The sequence below is a fragment of the Gopherus flavomarginatus genome, chromosome 15, assembly GCF_025201925.1.
Source record: "Gopherus flavomarginatus isolate rGopFla2 chromosome 15, rGopFla2.mat.asm, whole genome shotgun sequence".
Classification (NCBI taxonomy): domain Eukaryota; kingdom Metazoa; phylum Chordata; order Testudines; family Testudinidae; genus Gopherus; species Gopherus flavomarginatus.
The window spans coordinates 9,146,656-9,168,532 of NC_066631.1; the positions used below are offsets into that span (position 1 = coordinate 9,146,656).

The 21,877-nt window shown below is 48.3% G+C and overlaps 2 protein-coding genes across 4 annotated transcripts in view; one reads left to right on the plus strand and one right to left on the minus strand.

Annotated features, from left to right (window-relative positions):
- Positions 1-21,877, plus strand: part of LOC127034846 (uncharacterized) — a 299,262-nt gene that overhangs the window by 55,281 nt on the left and 222,104 nt on the right. The window lies entirely within an intron of this gene.
- NOS1 (nitric oxide synthase 1) overlaps positions 1-21,877 on the minus strand; it is a 156,612-nt gene that overhangs the window by 42,637 nt on the left and 92,098 nt on the right. For all 3 annotated transcript variants that reach the window (XM_050924126.1, XM_050924127.1, XM_050924125.1), the window contains exons 3-7: positions 13,673-13,802; positions 4,144-4,281; positions 3,092-3,237; positions 2,298-2,460; positions 1,037-1,128 (exon numbers count right to left, since the gene is read on the minus strand). In XM_050924126.1, coding sequence (XP_050780083.1) covers positions 1,037-1,128; positions 2,298-2,460; positions 3,092-3,237; positions 4,144-4,281; positions 13,673-13,802 — 669 coding nt within the window. The remainder of the gene's footprint in view (positions 1-1,036; positions 1,129-2,297; positions 2,461-3,091; positions 3,238-4,143; positions 4,282-13,672; positions 13,803-21,877) is intronic.

The following is a 21,877-nucleotide window of genomic DNA, read 5'->3' on the forward strand; positions in this document are numbered from 1 at the left end:
AAAAGGAGGAGAAACACAGTGTCTGTTTCTGTACAGCCCAGCCACTAGAGACAGAGGGGCCCAGCAGATAGAGCACAGGACCAGGAGACCTGGGTACTGTTCCCTTCTCTGCCACTGATTTACTCCATAACCTTGGGCAGAGTTACTGAGTCTCTCTGTCCCTGGGTTCTCTCAGCTGGGAAGTGGGGCTACTGATACTTTCCCACCTTTGTGAATCACAAGCATTAAGTATCATGATTGCTAAGATACTGATCACTTGGACACGGGGTCAATTCATTCTTAAACACACACAGGTTTGAGGCAGAATTCAGCATTTGTGGGCCCGGGGGCTAAGTTTTACTCCTTTCCCTTAGGCAGAGTTGGTAGAGGGGCAACCGAGAGGTTTAATTTATTGCTTCTCTACATCTGGAAGAGATACTGGCCCAATGGCGAGCAAGCAAGGTGGACAGGAGGGACACTCCTTCCTTCCCTTCAGCAGCTCCTGCCCCCGGCATCCAGACACTCCAACTCGGAACCTAGGACTCTCCAGACACTTGGCTGCAGGCACATGGCAGCACTCTGCCGGAGGGAGGTGAAGGACGAGCCTGCATGCTGCATTTGAAGCAGTTCACAGGAAGGCTCTTCAGTCTGGTCCGAGTTGTCATAGAACCTGGGACGGCAGCTCACAACCGGCCAGGGCAGGTAGACAGCCTGTCCTCATGCTTGGGCTGGTGGCTCAGCCCACTTCCACCCCTCCAGTTGAGTGGTGAGTCAGTGATCTCAGGGAGTATGTCACCGTGCAAAAGCTACCCAAAAGGCAAGGCAGGGCATATGGAAGGTGCGATTAGAACCGCAGCAGAAACATGCAGCACGAAGGAGCTGTTTCCATCTAATGGCAGGTCAGAGGGTCCCCAGGCATGTGGCCGAGGTCAGGGCCAGGTGACCACTACCAGGAGCACTACTCTCACTCCAAGCCATATATACAAATCTAAACAATTAACAGCCCCCTCCAGCTGAGAGCCAGGGCTCCCTCCTTTGGCCAGGGTGGGGGACTCACCTGAGGTTCCCTTTGTTGGTGGCGTATTTGATGTGGTTGCAGATGTAATTGAACATCCCATGAGCTGTGGTGCAGTCTCGGGCATCAAACACCTGCAACAGTTGAAAGGGTTGGTCTGCAGAACTCTCTCACTCTTAAATAAACCTGCCTCTCCTCCACAGCCGGCCCAGCACGCTGGAAAGCACTAGGGGCTGACGCGATACAGGAGATGAGGATCTAGCTAGCCATAAGTAGTGTCTAGCACATACATGCTCCCTGCCACTGTAGCATCTCGGCACCTCGTACCTCAGCCCTTTCCACTCTGGGGAGCCAAACTCAAATCCAGGATTGACATTGGTTCAGTGCTCTCAGCCTACTGCAGTCCCCAGTGTCATAAAGAGCAACAGAAGTGTCCAGCAAATCAGCTCTGGCTCTGGAAGTCTCTCCTTAAGTGAGACCCAGGGCTGAACGATCAGTGATTGAAGCCAGGATTGAGGGGCAGTGGCATGGCAGAGGAAGGGGTGAGTGCCAAGGTAAGCTAGGACTGACCTTCCTTTGCAGAGCCGTGCAGGGACACTTGCAAGCATCTTCCTACACTATGCCTGGCTGTAGTGAGTCCTTTCCTTTCCACAGCCAAGTGCTCCCGCAGATGTTAATTAAAAAAAAAGAAGCAGGAAGCTTCACTGTGTGTGAGAGAGGCTTGGCCTCCCAGCTCCAAACCGTGCTGAGGCCCTGTATGAAATTGCTCATCAGCTTCGGAGTGACGGCTTCCCGTGTGTGTGTGTTGGAGTGTGGTGTCAGACTGCAGCCAGAGCCCAATGTCCCTGGGAACAACGCATTCAAACAACCTCTGCCCCAGCCCTGGGTAAAAAGTGCGCTTGGGCAGGGGCTATATGCAACCCTGGAATAACTACAGTTTTTAAAGAAGCATGTGGCAAGTAGGAGCCCAGAACCGAGAACGTTTTGGAAGATGATAGTGTTACCTCTGAAGTCTGCTTTGCAGTTTCAAATGCAGACACTGCCACCACCATCTATGCAACCCTCCCCCATGAGCACCTTTTCTTCCAAAGCCCTCTCCTCCCAGAGCCTTCAAACAAGCCCCTGCACCCACAGATGAAAGGGTGGCATGTTTCTTACATGTACTGCCCAGATCCACAAGCATGAGTCACTGTATCCTTAGCATCCAAAGAAACAGCTGTGTCTCCCTTGATTTACCTTCCATGCTCATCGACCCCTCTAAGAGCAATCTGCCAGTTGAAGCCAGAGCAGTCTGCTGCTTTACCTGTAGCTTAGACCATTGAATCCTGCCTACACAGCGGGATGCATTACGCCAGGCATGCTTTGCTCCATAGATCAGCTCTGTGTCCCGCAGCTGGTAGGTGTCTGTGGTTTCAATCTCCTTGGTCACTTCTTCCAGCCTCTCCACGTGGGCCTTGGAGCCAAACCTGTGAGCGTGGGGAAAAGAGAAGTGACCAACTCCAATTCACAGGGCAGTGGATAGCACCAGATGCTGCTTGTACACAACTATGCAGTCTGGTCCCGGTACACGTACACACATGCCAGCTGGAGATAACTCTGGACCAGTCATAATAATTGTGGGGGCAAAAGTTCCCCTCTGCCCCAGGGGTCAAACTCTGAGATGCTACATTGTAGGATGGAATTCTGGGGAAGGGAGTCTCCCTGGCTGTACCTGCGCATTCAATCTCTAGACAGATCAACATAGCACATGCTCATGTACACCCACTCATGTACCCAGCTAGACATACACACAGAGCACAGATGCAGACCACTGGAAGCACAAGGTTGTCGGACATAGAGCAGAACCTATAAACGTACGTCTGCAGTCTTGTGTTCTTTGGAGGCCAGCACAGATTTCAAATGGCCTGGCCCCTGGGTGTGCGTGCAGCTGGGGCACGCACAGCTAGCGATCCGACTATTGGCTAACTTTGGGCACTGCAATTTGATCACACCACCACGTTAGCTTTGCCGGTAACAAGTCAGAGGTATTTTACTGCACCGCGTACCTCCTGTTAAAAACCCGCCAGCAGCACCACCTGCGAGTGCCAGAAGACTTGCCTCTTTATGGAGGAGTAGTATTGATCAATGAAGTCCTTAGCCAAGGGGAGCAGCTGTTCTTTTGTCCTGGTGTCTTCTGGCTTCCGGATATGCTGGGTGGGCGTCATTACTGATCCCATGCAGATCTGCTCTGTACACGCACTGGCCTGCAAGACAGAAGGGCCACGTATGAACTGTAGATTGTACCACTGGTTATACTGACATGGCAAACAAGATGGGCTGCACTAATGTTGGTGAAATGCCACCTCTGTATTTGGCACAAGTGATGATATTTCCAGTGGGTTTGCTTTCACATGTGCACTTTTTTTTGGCAGGGAGGGCACTGATCTCAGGCATATGACTGAGGGATGTCCCTGACCCAGCCTGACCTACAACTGTGGCTCGGACAAGTGGGATTCATAAGAGTCCAACCTAAATCTTAGTTATATCTCCATGTTTGCTCTCTCTCCCCCAAACCAGTCTCCATACAATCCTTGGAGGAAACAAACACGTATCATCAGCTTTGCGTCCTCCTTTCTGCCAGCAGCAGGAAATGCCGCCTTTTCAATGCTTTACATTCAGCCACCATCAGCTGCTGGGAGGTAATAGACACCCACCTCCATACCTTACTTTCCCATCTCCAAATTCTATACACTTCCCTTACACCATACCTCCTCCTACTTTATAGGTAAACACCTCTGCAACATTCCCCTGCAGAATCTACCACCTATCAGCCTAGAAGTCTACCCCACAAGCCATTTCATTTACGGCTATTGCCAAGAAAAGAGAACATCAGGATTGAAAGAGGGATAATGCAGCTGGCGTGCATTCTAATCATCCCCACCCTCATGTTCCACCAGCATTTGAAGGTTCAAAAGAGCTCAATTGCCTCTCTTTGATTCATTCTAGTCTAGCCCACGACAGAGCAGCTCATTGAAGATGCCATAGCACCATACAAGCTGGGTTCATTTATTCAAAGCAACTCTAATTCTTCCAGTTAAATCGGGTTTAGAGACATTGATTTGGTCAACTGCACTCAGAAAACATTGGCCAGAACACTCAGTCCCACTCACCATGGCTGTCTTGAGATGTAAGGTATCGTGAAGCACTGAGCCAGTCTCCCAGTTCTTAACTTTGGCAAACCGTGGGCACTTGGACGGGCTTCCATTCACCAAGTTCTTAGTCGGGGACTGTCTGCCAGATGGCGGTGGCTGGAGGAGAGAAAAAAAGTGATGTTGTGTCAGACTATTGCTCAGTGATCAGTTACAGGAGAAGTGTAACAGCAGGTGGATCTTGTATTAATGGACTTCTTCACCTATGGAGGCCTGGTGAGAATTGTGTGGTCTTGACCTAGACCCTAGTGAATACTTGCCCACACCAAAAAAATTACTCTGGATAACTGCAAAGTTAACTCTGTTCAGAAGAAGCCTAACCTCGAAAGAGCAAAGAGTCACAGAAAGTAGGGATGGAAATTAATTATTAGCTCATGTAGTCCAGGGGTCGGCAACCAGCTGATTTTTAGTGGCAGTCTGCTACCAGCCCGCTGCTGGCATGGATGGATGGAACCTCAGGCCGGCAGCAGGCTGAGCAGGGCCAGTTGCTGGGACCCCCCTGGGCAGGGACCAGTGGACGGAACTTCCCCCAGACTGGCAGGGGCTGAGCTGCTCAGCCCACTGCCAGTCTGGGGTTCCATCCGCCGGCCCCTGTAAATGTAAAATTCATTACTGGCACGCAAAAGCTTAAATTAATAAAGACTTGGCACACCACTTCTCAAAGGCTGCTGACCCCTGATGTAGTCCATTCCCTGTCAATGTGGGATTTTCTCCCTACATTACCTTCACTGGTGTATTATCTGCCATAGTTTTAAATGCACCAAAACCAGTGCCGGTGGTTTGACTACTCCGAGGAAGGTTGTCTTAATATCTGACAATTACTCTAAGGGAATGACCAGAAAGCAGGCCTCCCCAGTGCCCCTTTTTGCTGGAGAAATGTAGGCCTAAGGACAAGCATAGGGAGGAAGTGAAAGGACTTCTGAATTATGTGCACTTGGACCACTCCCATCTCGCTCCTTGATATCCTATGTAGGTGTGTGCCAAGCCAGGATCTTGGAGAGAACCTCATTGTGCAAGTACTGACACAGCAATGAACATACTTGGCCTGCAGAGATCCTGAGTGACACCAGGTAAAAAATAGTTCTAGTGAACTTCAGAGGAATTCTGCTTTGGCAGACAAACTCCATGAAGATGCCAAAAGCTCCACACCAGATTGCTCCTGGAAGGGGGAGATAGCCCGTCCTGAAATTAGATCAGGGTCAGCAACCTTTCAGAAGTGGTGTGCCGAGTCTTCATTTATTCACTCTAATTTAAGGTTTCGCATGCTGGTAATACATTTTAACATTTTTTGAAGGTCTCTTTCTATAAGTCTATAATATATAACTAAACTATTGTTGTATGTAAAGTAAAAAAGGTTTTTAAAATGTTTAAGCAGCTTCAATTAAATTAAAATGCAGAGAACCCCGACCGGTGGCCAGGACCCGGGCAGTGTGAGTGCCACTGAAAATCAGCTCATGTGCCGCCTTTGGCACCCATGCCATAGGTTGCCTACCCCTGAATTAGAACTTTCAGCAGGGTGCAGTGTCATCACTCAGTATTACTAAGGTCTGGTTGGATGTTCCATGGAGAAGAGATCTGGTCCCAAACCGGGGCATCCTATCCAAATCCATTATAATTTGGGGAAGTTTGGAGCTGGAACAAAGCTTGATGTTTCAAGCTCATCTCTGTAAAATAGATCTGAACCGCCTAAACTTTGGGGAAATTTGGATCTGGATCCAGACATTGAATCTCTCTGAGGTTACATCTATGCTACAAAATTATGTTGACTTGAGTTATGTCAATGTACAGCCACCGCAGTAATTAAATTGCTTTTGCACGTCCACACTATGCTCCTTATGTCACTGGTGCACGTCCTCATTGGGAGCACTTGCATTGATTTAATTGTCAGTGTGGGGCATTGTTGAATGGCTTCTGAAAGCCAGCAGCAGCCAATGTAAGCAACACAGTGTCTGACACTGCGTCGACCTCATGACAATCACCAAAGCACTACCCCTCTTGTGGAGGTGGAGTTATTAAGTCGGCACAGCGGGCAAGTTACGTCAAGAGGAATGATGTTTTAGTGTACAGGCTTACAGAGCTGCCTCATGTCAACCTAACACTGTAGTATAGACCAGGGCTAACTTATACCAAGATTTTTTTAAAAAAACACTTCTGCATTTTTCCGTATTCTTTTTACTATTGATGCAGATATTCATGCTCCTTCTCTGATCTTGTAGAGAAGCTGTAATCCTATGCTCATGACATCATCACACATCACGAAATGGTTGCGATGGCACAAATTTGGCATTGTGACCTCACTAAATGGAGGAAAGAGATGAGCTGTGATGATGAAAGTCCGTGTTTCAACACGACTAGCTTTGCCAATGAGTACAGACTGGAAGAAAAATGATAGAACCCATATGAAGAATATGTAGTTTAAATATTTTAATTCGATGTTATTAGAAAGCCCTTTAAAGGATCTAGTCACTTAAGATTCATCTGCTTCTCCTCTATCTAACTTTTCCTCCCTTCCACATTGATATACAGACAAGGAAACAGCCTTCACTCTTCAGAGGCAATCACTCACTTGACACCTTTGACAGGCCCAATAGCTGTGGAGGTAACTGGTGAAGGATCCCCAGCTATCACTTGACCACCCCGAGAAAAGGGCTTATGTCCTAAAACTCACCAGGGAAGGCAAGTAATGAGACATTCCAGCAGCATCCGCTCTTAAAGCTGTGGTAGGAATTAGAACGAGAACTCCAATTTTCTACTCGGGCCTCAGCCTGCTCTGCATTTCGTTGCACTATACAGAATTCTGCTCTCCGTCACACTGATGAAAATCCAAAGCCAACCTCACTCTTCTCAGTGGAACGGCTCCAGCAAATGAGAGCAGCATTTGCCCCTGAATGTCCTAGTAGATCACTTTGCTCCAGGTGAAAATGTGTCTGCTTTACAGAAAGGCACAAGTGGTTCATAGAGAACAGCAAAGCCAAAGCTTCTTCTCACGCCTGTTGTTTAGGAATTCTCTGAAACCACATTGCAGCATATGAAAGAGTAGCCATGTCTGAGGCAGGCTAGATAGCAGCAGCCACATGGCTATACTGTTCTAGTTAGATGCTGGGCAGTGGCAATTTCACAAAAACCTTTGACAAGTTTTTAAAAGTGTCTTTGACCCTGGAAAATGGGGATTTTGCTACTCACTTCAGTGACAACAGGATCAGGCGCAGCAGCATCTGGTACCTTCCTCCATGTGCACGTGTCGGGGGAGAAAGGGAACTCCATCTGATACTACTGTACCATATTCTTTAGTTCTCATGGGCTCTGGAGACTCTCGCTATCCCTGCTCATGCTCTGTTGGGCTGTGTGTGGTCTCCCCAGCTCCTGGAGTCACGTGATTAAATGATGGCCTCTGCTGTCATTGTTTTAAAGTGTGTCTCTAGCCCTCAGGGTTGCAGAATACAACTTGAAAAAGTGAACCCTAAAGGCTCAAAACCTAGAGGCAAATCAGAAGAGCCCCAACATTTATTATTTTCAAAATCTTGAATTTTTAAGCCAATCTCATGGCTTTGGGGGGCCTGACTCATGATTTTTGAATGCTCAGGGATGGCCACATTGTAATCTTCTTTCCTACGCACCTGCCTCCTTCAACAAATCTCAGCCATTTGTGGGCCAGCAACACTATTGCATGCCAGCTGAATTCACCGGAGCTGCACCACTGAAATGCACTGAGATGTGAATTTGGCCCTTTATTTCTCTGGGAATGAAGTTCCCATGATATCCACAGGATTCATAAAACTTTAATAAAAATTGACACTTGAAACCTCCCCAAATTAAGGTTTCTCTCCACCCCCACCAGACATCACACACTGCAGTGAATTAGCAAACACCTTATGCACTACTGTGAAATTCATGTATCAGAGGAGTAGCAGTGTTAGTCTGGATCTGTAAAAGCAGCAAAGAATCCTGTGGCACCTTATAGACTAACAGACGTTTTGGAGCATAAGCTTTCGTGGGTGAACACCCACTTCATCAGATGCATGTAGTGGAAATTTCCAGGGGCAGGTATATATACGCAAGCAAGCTAGAGATAACGAGGTTAGTTCAATCAGGGAGGATGAGGCCCTGTTCTAGCAGTTGAGGTGTGAAAACCAAGGGAAGAGAAACTGGTTTTGTAGTTGGCAAGCCATTCACAGTCTTTGTTTAATCATGAGCTGATGGTGTCAAATTTGCAGATGAACTGAAGCTCAGCAGTTTCTCTTTGAAGTCTGGTCCTGAAGTTTTTTTGCTGCAGGATGGCCACCTTAAGTTCTGCTATAGTGTGGCCAGGGAGGTTGAAGTGTTCTCCTACAGGTTTTTATATGTTGCCATTCCTAATATCTGATTTGTGTCCATTTATCCTTTTCTATAGAGACTGTCCAGTTTGGCCGATGTACATAGCAGAAGGGCATTGCTGGCATATGATGGCATATATTACATTGGTGGACGTGCAGGTGAATGAACCGGTGATGGTGTGGCTGATCTGGTTAGGTCCTGTGATGGTTTCGCTGGTGTAGATACGTGGGCAGAGTTGGCATCGAGGTTTGTTGCATGGATTGGTTCCTGAGCTAGAGTTACTATGGTGTGGTGTGCAGTTACTGGTGAGAATATGTTTCAGGTTGGCAGGTTGTCTGTGGGGGAGGACTGGCCTGCCACCCAAGGCCTGTGAAAGTGTGGGATCATTGTCCAGGATGGGTTGTAGATCCCTGATGTTACGTTGGTGAGGTTTTAGCTGGGGACTGTATGTGAGGGCCAGTGGAGTCCTGTTGGTTTCTTTCTTGGAGTTGTCTTGCAGTAGGAGGCTTCTGGGTACACATCTGGCTCTATTGATCTGTTTCCTTATTTCCTCATGCGGGTATTGTAGTTTTGAGAATGCTTGGTGGAGATTGCATAGGTGTTGGTCTCCATCTGAGGGGTTAGAGCAGATGCGGTTGTACCTCAGTGCTTGGCTGTAGGCAATGGATCGTGTGATGTGCCCGGGATGGAAGCTGGAGGCATGAAGGTAGGCATAGCGGTCGGTACATTACGCCGCACTGAACAAGGAAGGATGTGTCCTCTAACTGCTTGGGACAGAGCACCCAAGAGAGGCTCTCTCGCTTGGCTTGGCAACTGTGTGCAGTGCAACAGGAAAGAAACTGATGACCAGCAGAAAAATGCAAAGTGCTTTTTGCTTCTCCACTCAGCCTCATTGGCTTGCGTGCTTGAAACCAAACCTTATCCGAGGTTCTGTCAGGGGGGTGATATTAGCGCCTTTTATGTTTTAATTAGGTAGCAGTGAAATTAGCGACTCAGGCGTGGGACAAATGGAGATATTAATGTAGCAGTCAGGGGCACACATGCATTATGCAAAAGACTTTTTACACCAGAGCATGTTATCATAAGTACGGAGCGTGCAGATTAGCAGTCCTTCTGCGGTTATTACATATGGATGTGAGAATGCACTCCAGCCCCCTGAGCGTTTGGTTTGCTTGAGTATGTGGAAAAAACAGGGGAGTTTATCCCTTTGTGATGGCACATCAGGGCCGTAGTGCAGGTACAGGAACCCCACAGCCAGGGAATACCCCCGGCACAAGAGGGTCTCTACTGTAGCTTCTGTCTTTCCCCTCTCCACTCTGCAGATGGCCCTAGTGCAGAGGGCATTTCAGAGTGGCCGAAGGAGCAGCAATTCTAGGGCAGAGTAGACAATTGGAGCTCTTGTTCTAATTCCTGGGGCTGGGGTTGCTTCCCCCTCTAATTAGCCCTCCACTTGTTAATTGATCCTCTTTTAGGCCCCAATGAACCTATATTGGTGGCGAGTTGAGCGGCGCGTGCTGAGTCAGCTGCTGTCACCAGCTTCAATGTACGCCTTCAGAAGCAAGCCCTCCCGGCCCTGAACCCACACCAGCCAGCCTTGAATGACTCAGCAGAAGTCCTAAGTCTGGCTGTAGCGGGGAGGGGGGGCGAGAAGAGGCGTATGGAGAGACCAAACCTGCTAGTGGAGGAGGATGTCTAACGATAGGGATAAGAAGGATAAAAGAGAAGCTTGCACATCTAGTGGAAAAAAATGAGTTTAATAGCAGCTTAAAGCTGGGGATTGTAGCAGTGCTAACATGGAGAGAAATTAAGCTCTGAACACAGAAGGTTATAAAGTGCTTATAGTCACAGACCCAGGCAAGTAGCTTAGCAAAGAAAACAGAAAGACTGCGCTGCCAGGCACAGGGGAAAGGACCAAATCAGTAACCTGAGCTTGGCTGGAAGAGGAGTCACAGCACCCACTGATAACTAAGCAGAAAGAGTCAGGTTGAAACAGGGGAAGTCACTCTGGCAACCGAGTGAGGTGTGTCGTGGTGCTTGGACTCACCTCCTGGTGCCTAAATATTACAGCCCATATGGCAAGATCAGCTACGCTGTTATGAGAACCAGATCATCTGCAATATGGGGCTGCATTTGAGGGAGATAAGGACAGATTTTCAGACTTTACTCTGAACTGTCTGGCTTTCCTCGGTCTGAATCTTGGGTAAGAGCTGTATTTCCTGTGTGCGCGCACCCCTAGATTGTGTGCTGGGGTGTTTTTTGTATAAACAAACATTTAAAAGCCCTCACAGTCTATTTTTAAAAATCTTTATTTAAGGACTTGACAGTGGATCTTGCCCTTAGAAAGATCATAGCAGATGTGACAGAGCAATTTTTGGCAGGTGTCCACCATCCTGGAGAGGTTTAAACTCCAGGAACGGGTTGAGATGTTTAGAAAGGTCTCCTGGGGCCTCTTATTTCCTGGAGGCACAAGAAGATACCCCAGGGCCACCCAGAGGATTCAGGGGGCCTGGGGCAAAGCAATTTTGGGGGCCCCTTCCATTAAAAACAAGTTGCAATACTATAGAATACTATATTCTCGTGGGGCCTGATGACTACCCAGGGCCTCCATCACTTGGTGCACTCCCTGCCCATTGAGAAGTGACTAAGATGCAGGGGTACTTGGTACCTTGTGGAGAGCTTAACTCTCCACTGAGCCCTTGGCGTACTTCATGAAGTGACGCAGTGCAGGCAGGCATCATGGTGGACAATGATTTAGAAGTGTGGTATCCAGGGCCTGGGGCAAATTGCCCCACTTGCGCCTCCCCCCCGGCGGCCCTGGATACCACACTTCTAAATCATTGTCCACCATGATGCCTGCCTGCACTGCTTCACTTCATGAAGTACGCCAAGGGCTCAGTGGAGAATTAAGCTCTCCACAAGGTACCAAGTACCCTTGCATCTTAGTCACTTCTCAATGAGCAGGGAGTGCACCAAGTGATGGAGACCCTGGGTAGTACGGAGCAGCACAGAACAAGGCTATTTTAGAAAGGATTATCTAGTAGTTAGGGCACAGGACTAGGAGTCCAGACCTCTGAGTTATGTTCCTAACTCAGCTGCAGAATCCCCATGTGACAGTAGCAAGTCGCGTCACCGCCCAGTGCCGGATCATGGCTCGGTGGAAGGACTGTGTCGATCACAGCTGTTTGGTATCTTCTCTTGTACTGTGAATGTTTTGGAGCAGGGACAATGTCACCCTACTTGTTGGTACAGCCCCTAGCATGGTGAGGCCCCGATCCTGATCAGCACACACAGGGGCCTGATCCTGACCGGCACTACTGGAATATAAATAATGGCTATAAAAGATTAATAAGACTTGGGCTGGCGAGAGTGGTCTAACACCAGCCCAGAGGGCAGGAGCCGATCAATATAGGAACGAAAGAAAAATAGCCTTAAAATGCACTCCATCAAAATGTTCCTGCCCTGCTAATGGCTCCTGGCTGGGAAGGGGTAGGAAGTTTATTTCAGGAAGTGACTGAGCTGAGCAGAGGCAATACTGGTCTTCCTGGACCTCTTCATTTGAATGTTCATCTGTTTTTCCATTTGGAAAGTGTTCTCTGCCGCACGGCCTACCGAGAATTACAGCGGGGGGAGCCATGGGAATGGGATAGTCTGAGCACAGGGCTGGGTGCCAGGAACTGCCAAGTTCTAGCCCTGCCTCTGACACTGGTCCCATCTCAGAATTGCATTTGGCCCAACAAGTCCAGAAGAAATTCCACATACTACTTTACCCCTGGTTCAATTCCACCGAAGTGGGGGAAAATCACTTTCCCCCTCTGTCCACTCTGCAGACATGAGGCTAATACCCATCTGGCAAAGGGGTGTGAGAAGCAAGGAATGTTTGCAAAGTGCTAGAAGATGACAAGCACGACGTAAATACTATCTGAAGGGCCACTTCAAATTGTATGAATGCAATGAGAAACACGCTTACCACCACTGAGGGCTTTGCCCGCAAGATGTCTGTTGTTAAGAACAAGCCATCTCATTCTGCTTTCTTTTCATGGCCCACTCTGGCCACTGATGGGAACCACGGGGGACCCTCAGCTTTGCTGAGGACTGGACTGGACGCTGTTCTTCTGCCACGTATGCTCTGCACGCCGTGGGGAAAGTTCTACAGAGACTCAGACCCAGCGCAAGCTGCAGCCCTGCCGTCAGCAATGGGATCCCACCAGCTGCATGGCTTCTGGACTGAACGGGCCAGACTCAGCTCGCAGCTGCACACGTGATCCCATTACAACAAACGGGGTTGCTCTGGAGCAGGGTGGCCAAACAGTGGCTCCGGAGCCACATGCGGCTCCTTGTATAGGCACCGACTCCGGGGCTGGAGCTACAGGCACCAACTTTCCAATGTGCCGGGGGATGTTCACTGCTCAACCCCCGGCTCTGCCACAGGCCCTGCCCCCACTCCACCCCTTCCCCCCCCCCCCTGAGCCTGCCATGCCCTTGCTCCTCCCCCTCCCCCTCAAAGCCTCCTGCACCCTACGAAACAGCTGATGGGGAGGGAAGGGGCAGTGCTTGTTGGCGGGGCTGCCAGTGGGCTGGAGGTGCTGGGAGTGGGGACAGGAGCTGATGGGGAGCTGCTGACGTATTACTGTGGCTCTTTGTCAATGTACATTGGTAAATTCTGGCTTCTGCTCAGGTTCAGGTTGACCACCCCTGCTCTGGAGTAACTGGGCCACACAATTGAGATTGGGCCAGTCCTGTCATGAGCTCAGAGAAGGGCTTGAGCATTGCACCCTGGGGCATGGTAAATGCTGCTCCTACGGGAACCCAACCCAAAGGAGCGATTCAGGCTTCAGTGACCTCCTCCAATGCTACCTTATGCCCAGAAGCCAGATCGCGTGTGACTGTGGCTCTAAGAGAAAGGAGACTTGCACTGGCCACTGTCAGCTGAGCTGTAAAAGGCCACTGCTCTCAGGGCAGCAGCAGCCTGTCTTAGGGCACACCCCATGCCCCACCCTACAACGTGCTGAGCTCCTCGTCTCCCATGGACATCGATGGCCTTTGAGGGAGCAGGATCAGTCCCTGCATGTGCTCCCTTCCCACATGGAGCAGCCATTACAAGCAGATTGCAGCCAATCTTATGCTTCTACACCAGCTCCCACCCCTACTAATCACCCCACAAGACACCAGTGCCTACCTGCTCCTTTTCTGAGTAGGGGTTGTTCAGGACGACGGGCGTGTCACTGTTCTCCCACAGGTCATTGAAAACTCGGTCATTTTCCATCCTGGCTGGCACGAGTTTCTGGGACTTGTCCACTTCCCTGAAACTGAGGATGGGGAATATTAATCATTTCGTTCCCAGAGCCACACACAGCTTGTTCCCCATCAGAACTCCCAGATTGCTCAGCCATAGAGAAAAACCTCCCTGCCTACTGCATGGGGGATGAACTCAAGCTGGTGTGTTGCCAGCAGGCAGCTGCTACCCTCTGCCAATTGCTTGGATACAGGACTGGCTCTGGGCAGCTTCCCACAGGATTGAAAACTTGCAAGAGTTTGAAGGGGTGGGGTTGAGGGGAAGAATTGGAAACTCCCCACGCTGGCAAAGGATCACCCTGTGTTAGCTCAACAACAAGCAATGGGAGTTTCGCAATGTAAAAAATCCCAATTCCTAAAACTGGCAGGAAGCCGAAGTCCTCACTGGGCCAAGGTAGGGAAGTGATAATCATCCAGCTTACACCTTTGCACTCCAGGGAAGACATATTCCTAACCCTATCACTCGCTATGCAGCGTGCTACCACTCCCAACACCAGCCACCGCAGGACCCAATAAAGAGTGGAGAACCTTTAGCCAGAGTGCATTTGAGTTATACACAATGCCACCTGCCCCATGCTGTCCCATGGAATAAGAACAAAGAGCATATTTGAAGTGCTCTTAATATACAAATGCATCAAAACAAATTAGGGGCCCTAGTTTATATACAGGATTGGAAGGAAAGGGGACAGAATATAGGGCTGATGGTGGTTATTCTATAATAGCTTTGTTGGGGAGGGGGGAACTTGTTGCTTAAGTGGAATGTAAGTGGGAAGGAACAAACTGACGTGGCTCTCAGGGAGATTGTTTGATGCTTTGAGAGCCTGATCTTGCAGACACTTGTGCATGTAAGTAACTTTACACAGGGAATTCCACTGAAGAGAGACTACTCACACATGTAAAATTACTCATGTTTCCAAGACTGGAGGATTAATGTGCTAAGATACAAGTACTGCAAGAAAAAAACAACAATATTGCAATTGTTACCCATGCTGGATCACACTTAATTTAAGAGTGACACAAAGATATATTGGCTTTGTTTAACACCCCCCCTCCTCATGCAGAATTGACTTGTGGAACTTACCACCACAAGATATCCTTGAGGATAATTATTTAGTAGGCTCCAAAACGGTGTCTAAGCGCTACTGCAATATGAATACTAAAACAAAGATAATGAGGACTTAGTTATTTATATGAGTTATGAGAATATAATCCAGTCAAACCAGCTAGGGTAAAAATGTGTAAATGACATCAGCTCTCATGATTTAGGACATAACCCAGCTGTTTACAGCCCAGGGTTGGGAAGACACTTCTTCCATAAGAATGCTATGATTTAGTTGCCCACTGTTAGGATTTTGTAAACGACTGGACTAAATGGGCTGTTGTTCTAATCCGCTCTGGCAATTCCTTTCTTTCTGTGTAGGTCTGATCTTTATTCCCCTGACACCAAGCGATGAAAAACGATTCCTGTTGCAAACCTGGGGCCTCATCCAAAGCCTACTGCAGTCAGTGAGAGCCTTCCCATTGACTTTAGGGGGTTGGGATCAGGCCTCAAATCAGGAACGTGGTGCTCAAAACCTAATTTGAATAGGTGCCCTGATCACGAAGCCACTCGTACCTTAAAAAGAAGGGAAATGCCCACAGCAAATTAACTGTCAGGAAGTTTTCCCCATGCACGTGGCTTTTGGTATAAATGAGGTAAAACAGCATTCGGTTTTATTCCAACCACTCCAGAAGTTTCTAGTTCATTTATGGAATGAAGTTGAGCCCTCCAGCATCCAAGATGTTACACCACTTCCCGGGGATATATTCTAAACACCGGGTAGCCTTGGGGTGAAAACCTCTACTTTATATCTCCAACAGAATTCAAACCCAACAGGGGTTGGATTTTTAATTTAAATTCCCTTCTGTCACCTCTACCAGGAGGAAATTGTTCTTTTGCTAACTTGGCTTTTATGCACATGTGAAAGGGTTTTGATCAGATTAAATACAGAACCTCACTCACCATTAATCTGGTCCATTCAAAGTCAAAGACGACTGTAAGATAATGACTATGTGCTACATGCAGAATAACGCATGCATCAAACACTGTGAACATTCTGCACTGTGTTGTCCCAACTCCTGCCCGCCAGGCTGGGGCCCTGCTTCTGAGGCACAGTTTATCTACTGTGCATGTCACAAACCCCTCTGGGGCTGTACACAAGAGCTGACATCACAGGAACAGAATACAGCAACTCTTCAGAGCAAGGACTGAGCTTTGGTAGTTATATGGCCCCCCATTACTGTAATATCCGAACACCCTCCCAAGCGTGAGTGTATTTACCTTCACAATACCCCTGTGAGGCAGGGCCAGGTTGTTATCCTCATTGTACAGATGGAAAACTGAGGCACAGGGAGGCTAAGTGGCTTATCCAAGGTCACACAGGAAGGCAAGCTGAGCCAGGAATTGAACCCAGAACATCTTTTGAGTCCCAGGCTAGTGCCCCTAATCACTGGACCATAGGTCCTTTTAACCTCCATTCATTAGCACAGTCAAGACCTATTATTCTCATTGATGCCTCCAAGGCTGCTATTATTTTTTATTTGTATTCCTGTTGCACCAAGACCACACAGAGGATTTGGGGGACCTAGGGAAAAATCTGAAACTGAGGGCTCCCAGCCTTTCCAAATGACTACTATGGAAAGTAAGGATTTTAAAAAGAATACTCCCCACTGAAATCAGGAAACCAATTAGAGGGGAGGCCTGGGGGAAGGGGGGCACTGGGGAGTAAGCATGCCTGGTATTCACTCTGCAGTGGCACCTCCTGTCCTTGCAGGGCTGCGCATTGCAACCTGGTGCACGGGATTGCAGCGCAACTCAGGTTTGGCCAGGCTGCCCTTCCCTCAAATTCAATTTGTTGCCTCTGGGGAAAACTGCTCCTTTTGTCCTCCATCCCTTGCTAGGCAGCCCTGGGTTGCACCAATGAGGTCCCAGCCGGAACTGGGACCCCATTGAACTAGGTACTGTATGGACACCTAGGCCAGGTCTACACTATATACTTCCTTCAGTAGAACTATGTCACTCAGGAGTGTGGGAGGGGAAACAGAGGCACAGGGAAAGTCAAGGCACTTGCCTAAAGGCACACAGCACATCAGTTGCAGAGCTGTGGATACAACCTAGGGCTGAAAAGCTGCCCCACTGAAGTCAAGGGGAGTTTTGCCATTAACTTCACTGGTATCAGGATTTCACCCCAGCTCTTCTGAGTGCCAGTCCATTCACCTATTTGGTCTACTGAGTTTGCTTGGCAGTAGGTGTTCTCGAACTTCCTTTGCACTGACAAGAGAGAGAACTGATTGCTCGGATTCCTGGAAGCTCATTTGGATGAACCAATAAGAGCTTGGAAGTCTAATGTTTTGCACCGATGCCGTAAGCAACACCTAGTGCAGTAACCAGAAGGCTAGGATGCTGTTGGCAATGGGCAGAATGCAGCCCTTGTCCCAGTGCGTGAAAAGCATATGTTGGCAATAGGTGTCTGTGCCAGTATGAGCTGGGAAGAGAGCTCTGTGTGCATGAGAAGGAAAAAGAGAGAATGTTCTTCTCTACTATGCAAGAGAAATAGGTTTCTTTTCCCATCTCACTTTGCCCTGGGGCATTGCCGTCAGCCTTCCTCCAGCAGAATCACCCACCACCATCAATAATATGGGCCACAGGGTAGTTTGTAAGTGATTCTCCTTCACTCTCTCTCTGGGTTTTCCACATTCTCAGGTAGCATTTCCTGCTGTGAGGAATATTTCAGGCTGAGAAGAAGCTGCCACCCTCTGCTCCAGTCACAACCAGCTATGCCAGGTAGCAGTTTATGGTCTGCAATGCTGAAGAATCGACTACCCATCTTTTTTCTCCATTACCTAGGATCAAACCAATGTCAGAGATCAGAAGTAACAACATGCTTTTCTATACAGTCAGGCCGAAGGATCTCAAAGCATTTTACACACCAACAGAAAGAGGTAATCCCATGCTGCACATAGCAATAAAACGCAACCGCCCGTGGGGCTGGCAGGGAGCAGCACACAGCAGCATTCTGCAGTAGTCTCGGAGAAGACATGGAGAACGTCACATCCAACTAGAACTGAACAGCGCATGTAAAGAGACAGGGGGCAGTTCCCCAAGATAGAACAAGGCCCGCATGCTGGGGCTGCTCTTGCAGCTAAAACCCAGGGATCACAAATGATCCAAGTGAGAACAGCTTCCTAAGCGATAAAGGAGCATTTTAAATATATGAATGCAAAGAACAAAAGCCTCCCTAAGGAGAACATCGTGCGGAACAATAAGTGGATCCCGTGCCCTGAGGAGGAGATGAGGCATCTGAGGAATTATGCTAAGATTTTGGATTAACAAATAAGGAACTGTGGTGGCTGCGCTTAGCAGTTGGAGCCGTGTCTTTGTATTTAATAAGAGTTTGTTAAAGGTACTGAATAGGTTCTGAACATGCTCTTCACTACAGAGGGTGTTAGAGGAATACAGACATCGGGCCAAACCCTAAAGCCTTTACTGGTACAAAACTCCCATTGTCATCGGTCAGGGTTTGGCCAGGTTCAGAAACTGCATCACAGAATGTTCTCCCCAGCTGGGTTTGCAATACACAAAGAGCAACCAGAAGATAATGGTCAGCATGCATGTCTTATTATAGATTGAACAAGTCAGCAAACAAGAAAGGACAAAAGAAGGGTCTCTGTGAAAGGGCTGAGAGAGAGAGAGAGAGAGAGAGAGAGAGAGAGACTCAGTCTCCTCTATAGAGAGAGGAGTCCTTGGAGACTTCAAGGGGCAGAACAAACAAAATAAAAGAGTCACATCCCCGCATCAAAAGAGAAATTCTCCTCGGGAATCAGTCAAACTTGTTTTTCCTGTGGGGACATCCAGTAAAGATATGCTCAGCCCTGCTGGAACATGAGTTGCAGGGTGCGGTGATCTTGTGGCCTCCTGTCAGCACCTCCACCTGCCTTAAACTTGGGCTAGGGTTACTACACTAAATTCTATTTTCATTCATGTGATCAGTATGTTCCATATCAATACTGGTGCCTGGTGACCTACCGGCTGTACATTTTCCTCTCAGCAGCTCAGGCATCAGACTGCGAGCAGAACAAACACCGGCTGCTATGAGCAGTAGCAATGGCTGCCCACATCTGCTCTTCTCTTTATAGGTAATGGTTCAACATGCCCTGCCTTTGGTTACCCTCTTCACTTCCCGTAGGGTCCTAAGAGTTCTGTATGCTCAGGTGATGTATTCGTGTGCTGTTTCCCGGGGAACCGGGACCTTGCATATTCTCAAGTGTCCCTTATTTTTGGTCAGTGAATCATCATGAGCTGCATCAGCCCCAGGGCTAAAGTCTGGACTCCATTAAGTAAAGAAGAGCTTTGCCATGGACCTCAGTAAGAGCAACTGGAGGTTCCTAGGAGGTAAATTGAGCCCCAGCTCAGCCACATGACACTAAATCAGGGTGTGCTCCAATTTTCCCCTCCCTGGCGATTTAACAATGCTGCTATGAAGTATTTTATGTAGAGTTCTTTCAAATGAAAAAACTCTCTAAACAGGACCTAATTAATGGGGAAACTGAGGCACCAAGAGGTTAAGTGATTTGTCCAAAGCCACTTGATGAATCAATAGCAGAGTCTGGAATAGAACCCAGGTCTCCTGATCACTCACCTATATCACTAGAGCACATGACCTTCCAGCTTGCAGGAGACTGCAGGGAGTACCTTAAACACATCAGACAGCACACTGAAGTCATTGACACAGAGCTGCAGCAGGATAGACCCCCAGCATGCAATGCTCCCTTCTCTGGCACAGCAGCCTGGCTGGAACGCTGCCTGCTGGCAGAACATCTGCACTGAAGCGGACAACCCACACTGTAGCATGTATGAGGCCATATGCAGGGCCATCCTTAGGATTTATGGTGCCCTAGGCGGGATTATTAAACTGGTGCCCCTGTGCCTGTCTTGCTCTTAGCAACACAAACATAAGCTTACAGTATTGGAAAACTTGCCACAGGCATGTTACTAAAACCAGTTTAACTTAATTAAGCACACTGTAATACTGATGAACTAACACTAAAAAGTCGCACTATAGAAAAAATTCTGATTTGACAGAATGATGCAAATAATATATATTTTTAAATTTGTCAGCATTTTATTGGAAATTTATATGAAGAGGTATTGAAACAAGGATTAGTTTTTAATTAAAAGCAATCTTTCTGGCTTTTTTGGCTGCAAAATCAGTAATGATGTCATCGTATGACAAAGACAAAGTGATGTCTTGTTCGATTGTAAGAATAGCAAGACCAGTCAAGGTTCCTGACTTATTGTAGAGTGCAGATAGTTTTTAATGAGCTTTAGTTTTGAGAAACTCTATTCTCCTGATGCTACTGTTACAGGAATTGTCAGTAGAATATGAGTGGCAAGTTTGCTGGTATGAATAAACTGTACAATGTGCATCACTGATTTTGCATGTGGCAACAACTCAGTACTTCGTACAGTTCAAGTCCATTTAAATCAAAATGATCACCATGCTTCAGGAGGCTCTTTAGGTCAGGGATCCACAATGTGGTGCCCGCGGGTGCCATGGCGCCCACAGGGGCTTCTCAGTGCACCCACATACTGGCCGGAGGACGAGCATCTGCAGAAATGTCGCCGAAATTCGGTGGCATTTTGGCGCCAATGCCTCTGGATGACACTGCTTACTGTCGAATTTAGGCAGCATTTCGGCGGATGCTCATCCACCACCACGGTCCTTCGTCTGGCGCACGCCAGACGAAAAAGGTTGGTGACCACTGCTCTAGGTTCTTGCACTTTGTCATTAGTTGCTCTTGTTTTCCTATTTCGTTGAATTTAGTCCCACTCAGCCCGTTGCCAGCTGAGTGAATAGAACCCCAGGCCGACAGTGGGTTGAGTGGCTCAGCTAGGGTCTCAGCCGCCGGCCTGCTCAGCCTGCTGCCAGCCTGGGGTTCCTTGGGGGTCTCCAGGCCAGCAGCGGGTGCTGAGTGGGGCTGGCAGCTGGGACCCTGAGTGGCAATGGGGCAACAGCCGGAATCCCAGAGCAGCGGTGCGCTGAGCCATTCAGCCCACCACTGCGTGTCATCAAAAATCAGCTCACGTGCCACCTTTGGCACATGTGCCGTAGGCTGCCGACCCCTGCTCTATACACTAGTAAGGAGATGAGCATATTACAGTTGTTGGAGGGCTCTATTTAGCAGTAACAGGGCTATAGGAAAGTCAGTCAACATTTTTTGTTTCTCTGATGAAAACTGGCCCACTCTCTTCCCCATTCCAAAATTGTCACAAATAATTGTCAACAACTTAATTTTCTGTTTTTGGCTAAGATATTGATTTTTTTTTAAAAAAATATATATTGAAATTGAATTCAGGATTCTTAGCAAGCATTTTTAGCAAACAAATTTGCTCAGTGACAATCAAAATGGCAACACAGTACTGCTTTCATGCTTGGCTCACCCCCCCAGCCTGCTGGTTCAACAGCTGCAGTAGAAGAGGAGAGGTGGAAAACTGAAGGACCCCAAAATCCACGTCTTGGGGTGCAGAGCGGCAACAGCAGCAGCAAATCCTCAGGTCTGATCACACACCAATGGGCACCACCGCCAGCTCAACGGACCATGGTGAAGTTAGCACAGCATCTGATCTCAGGGACGGGGCACCCATGGAGCCACAGCAGCTCATCCTGCCCTGTGCAGCTCCCCCTGGATGAGATGGATCACTGCCAGTCTGGGGGAGAGATGCACTCCCCAGCTAGGGCGACCAGATCCAGATGTCCTGATTTTATAGGGCCAGTCTCGATATTTGGGGCTTTGTCTTATATAGGCACCAATTACCCCCACCTAGGGTGACCAGACCGCAAGTATGAAAAATCAGGATGGGAGGTGGGGTGCAAGAGGGGCCTATATAAGAAAAAGACCCAACATATGGGACTGTCTCTATAAAAGTGGGACATCTGCTCACCCTACCGCAAACCCCTGTCCTGATTTTTCGCACATGCTATCTGGCTATCCCCAGCCCAGCCGTGTGTGACCATTCCAATCCTGGCTGCCTGTGAGGAAGTGAGTTACT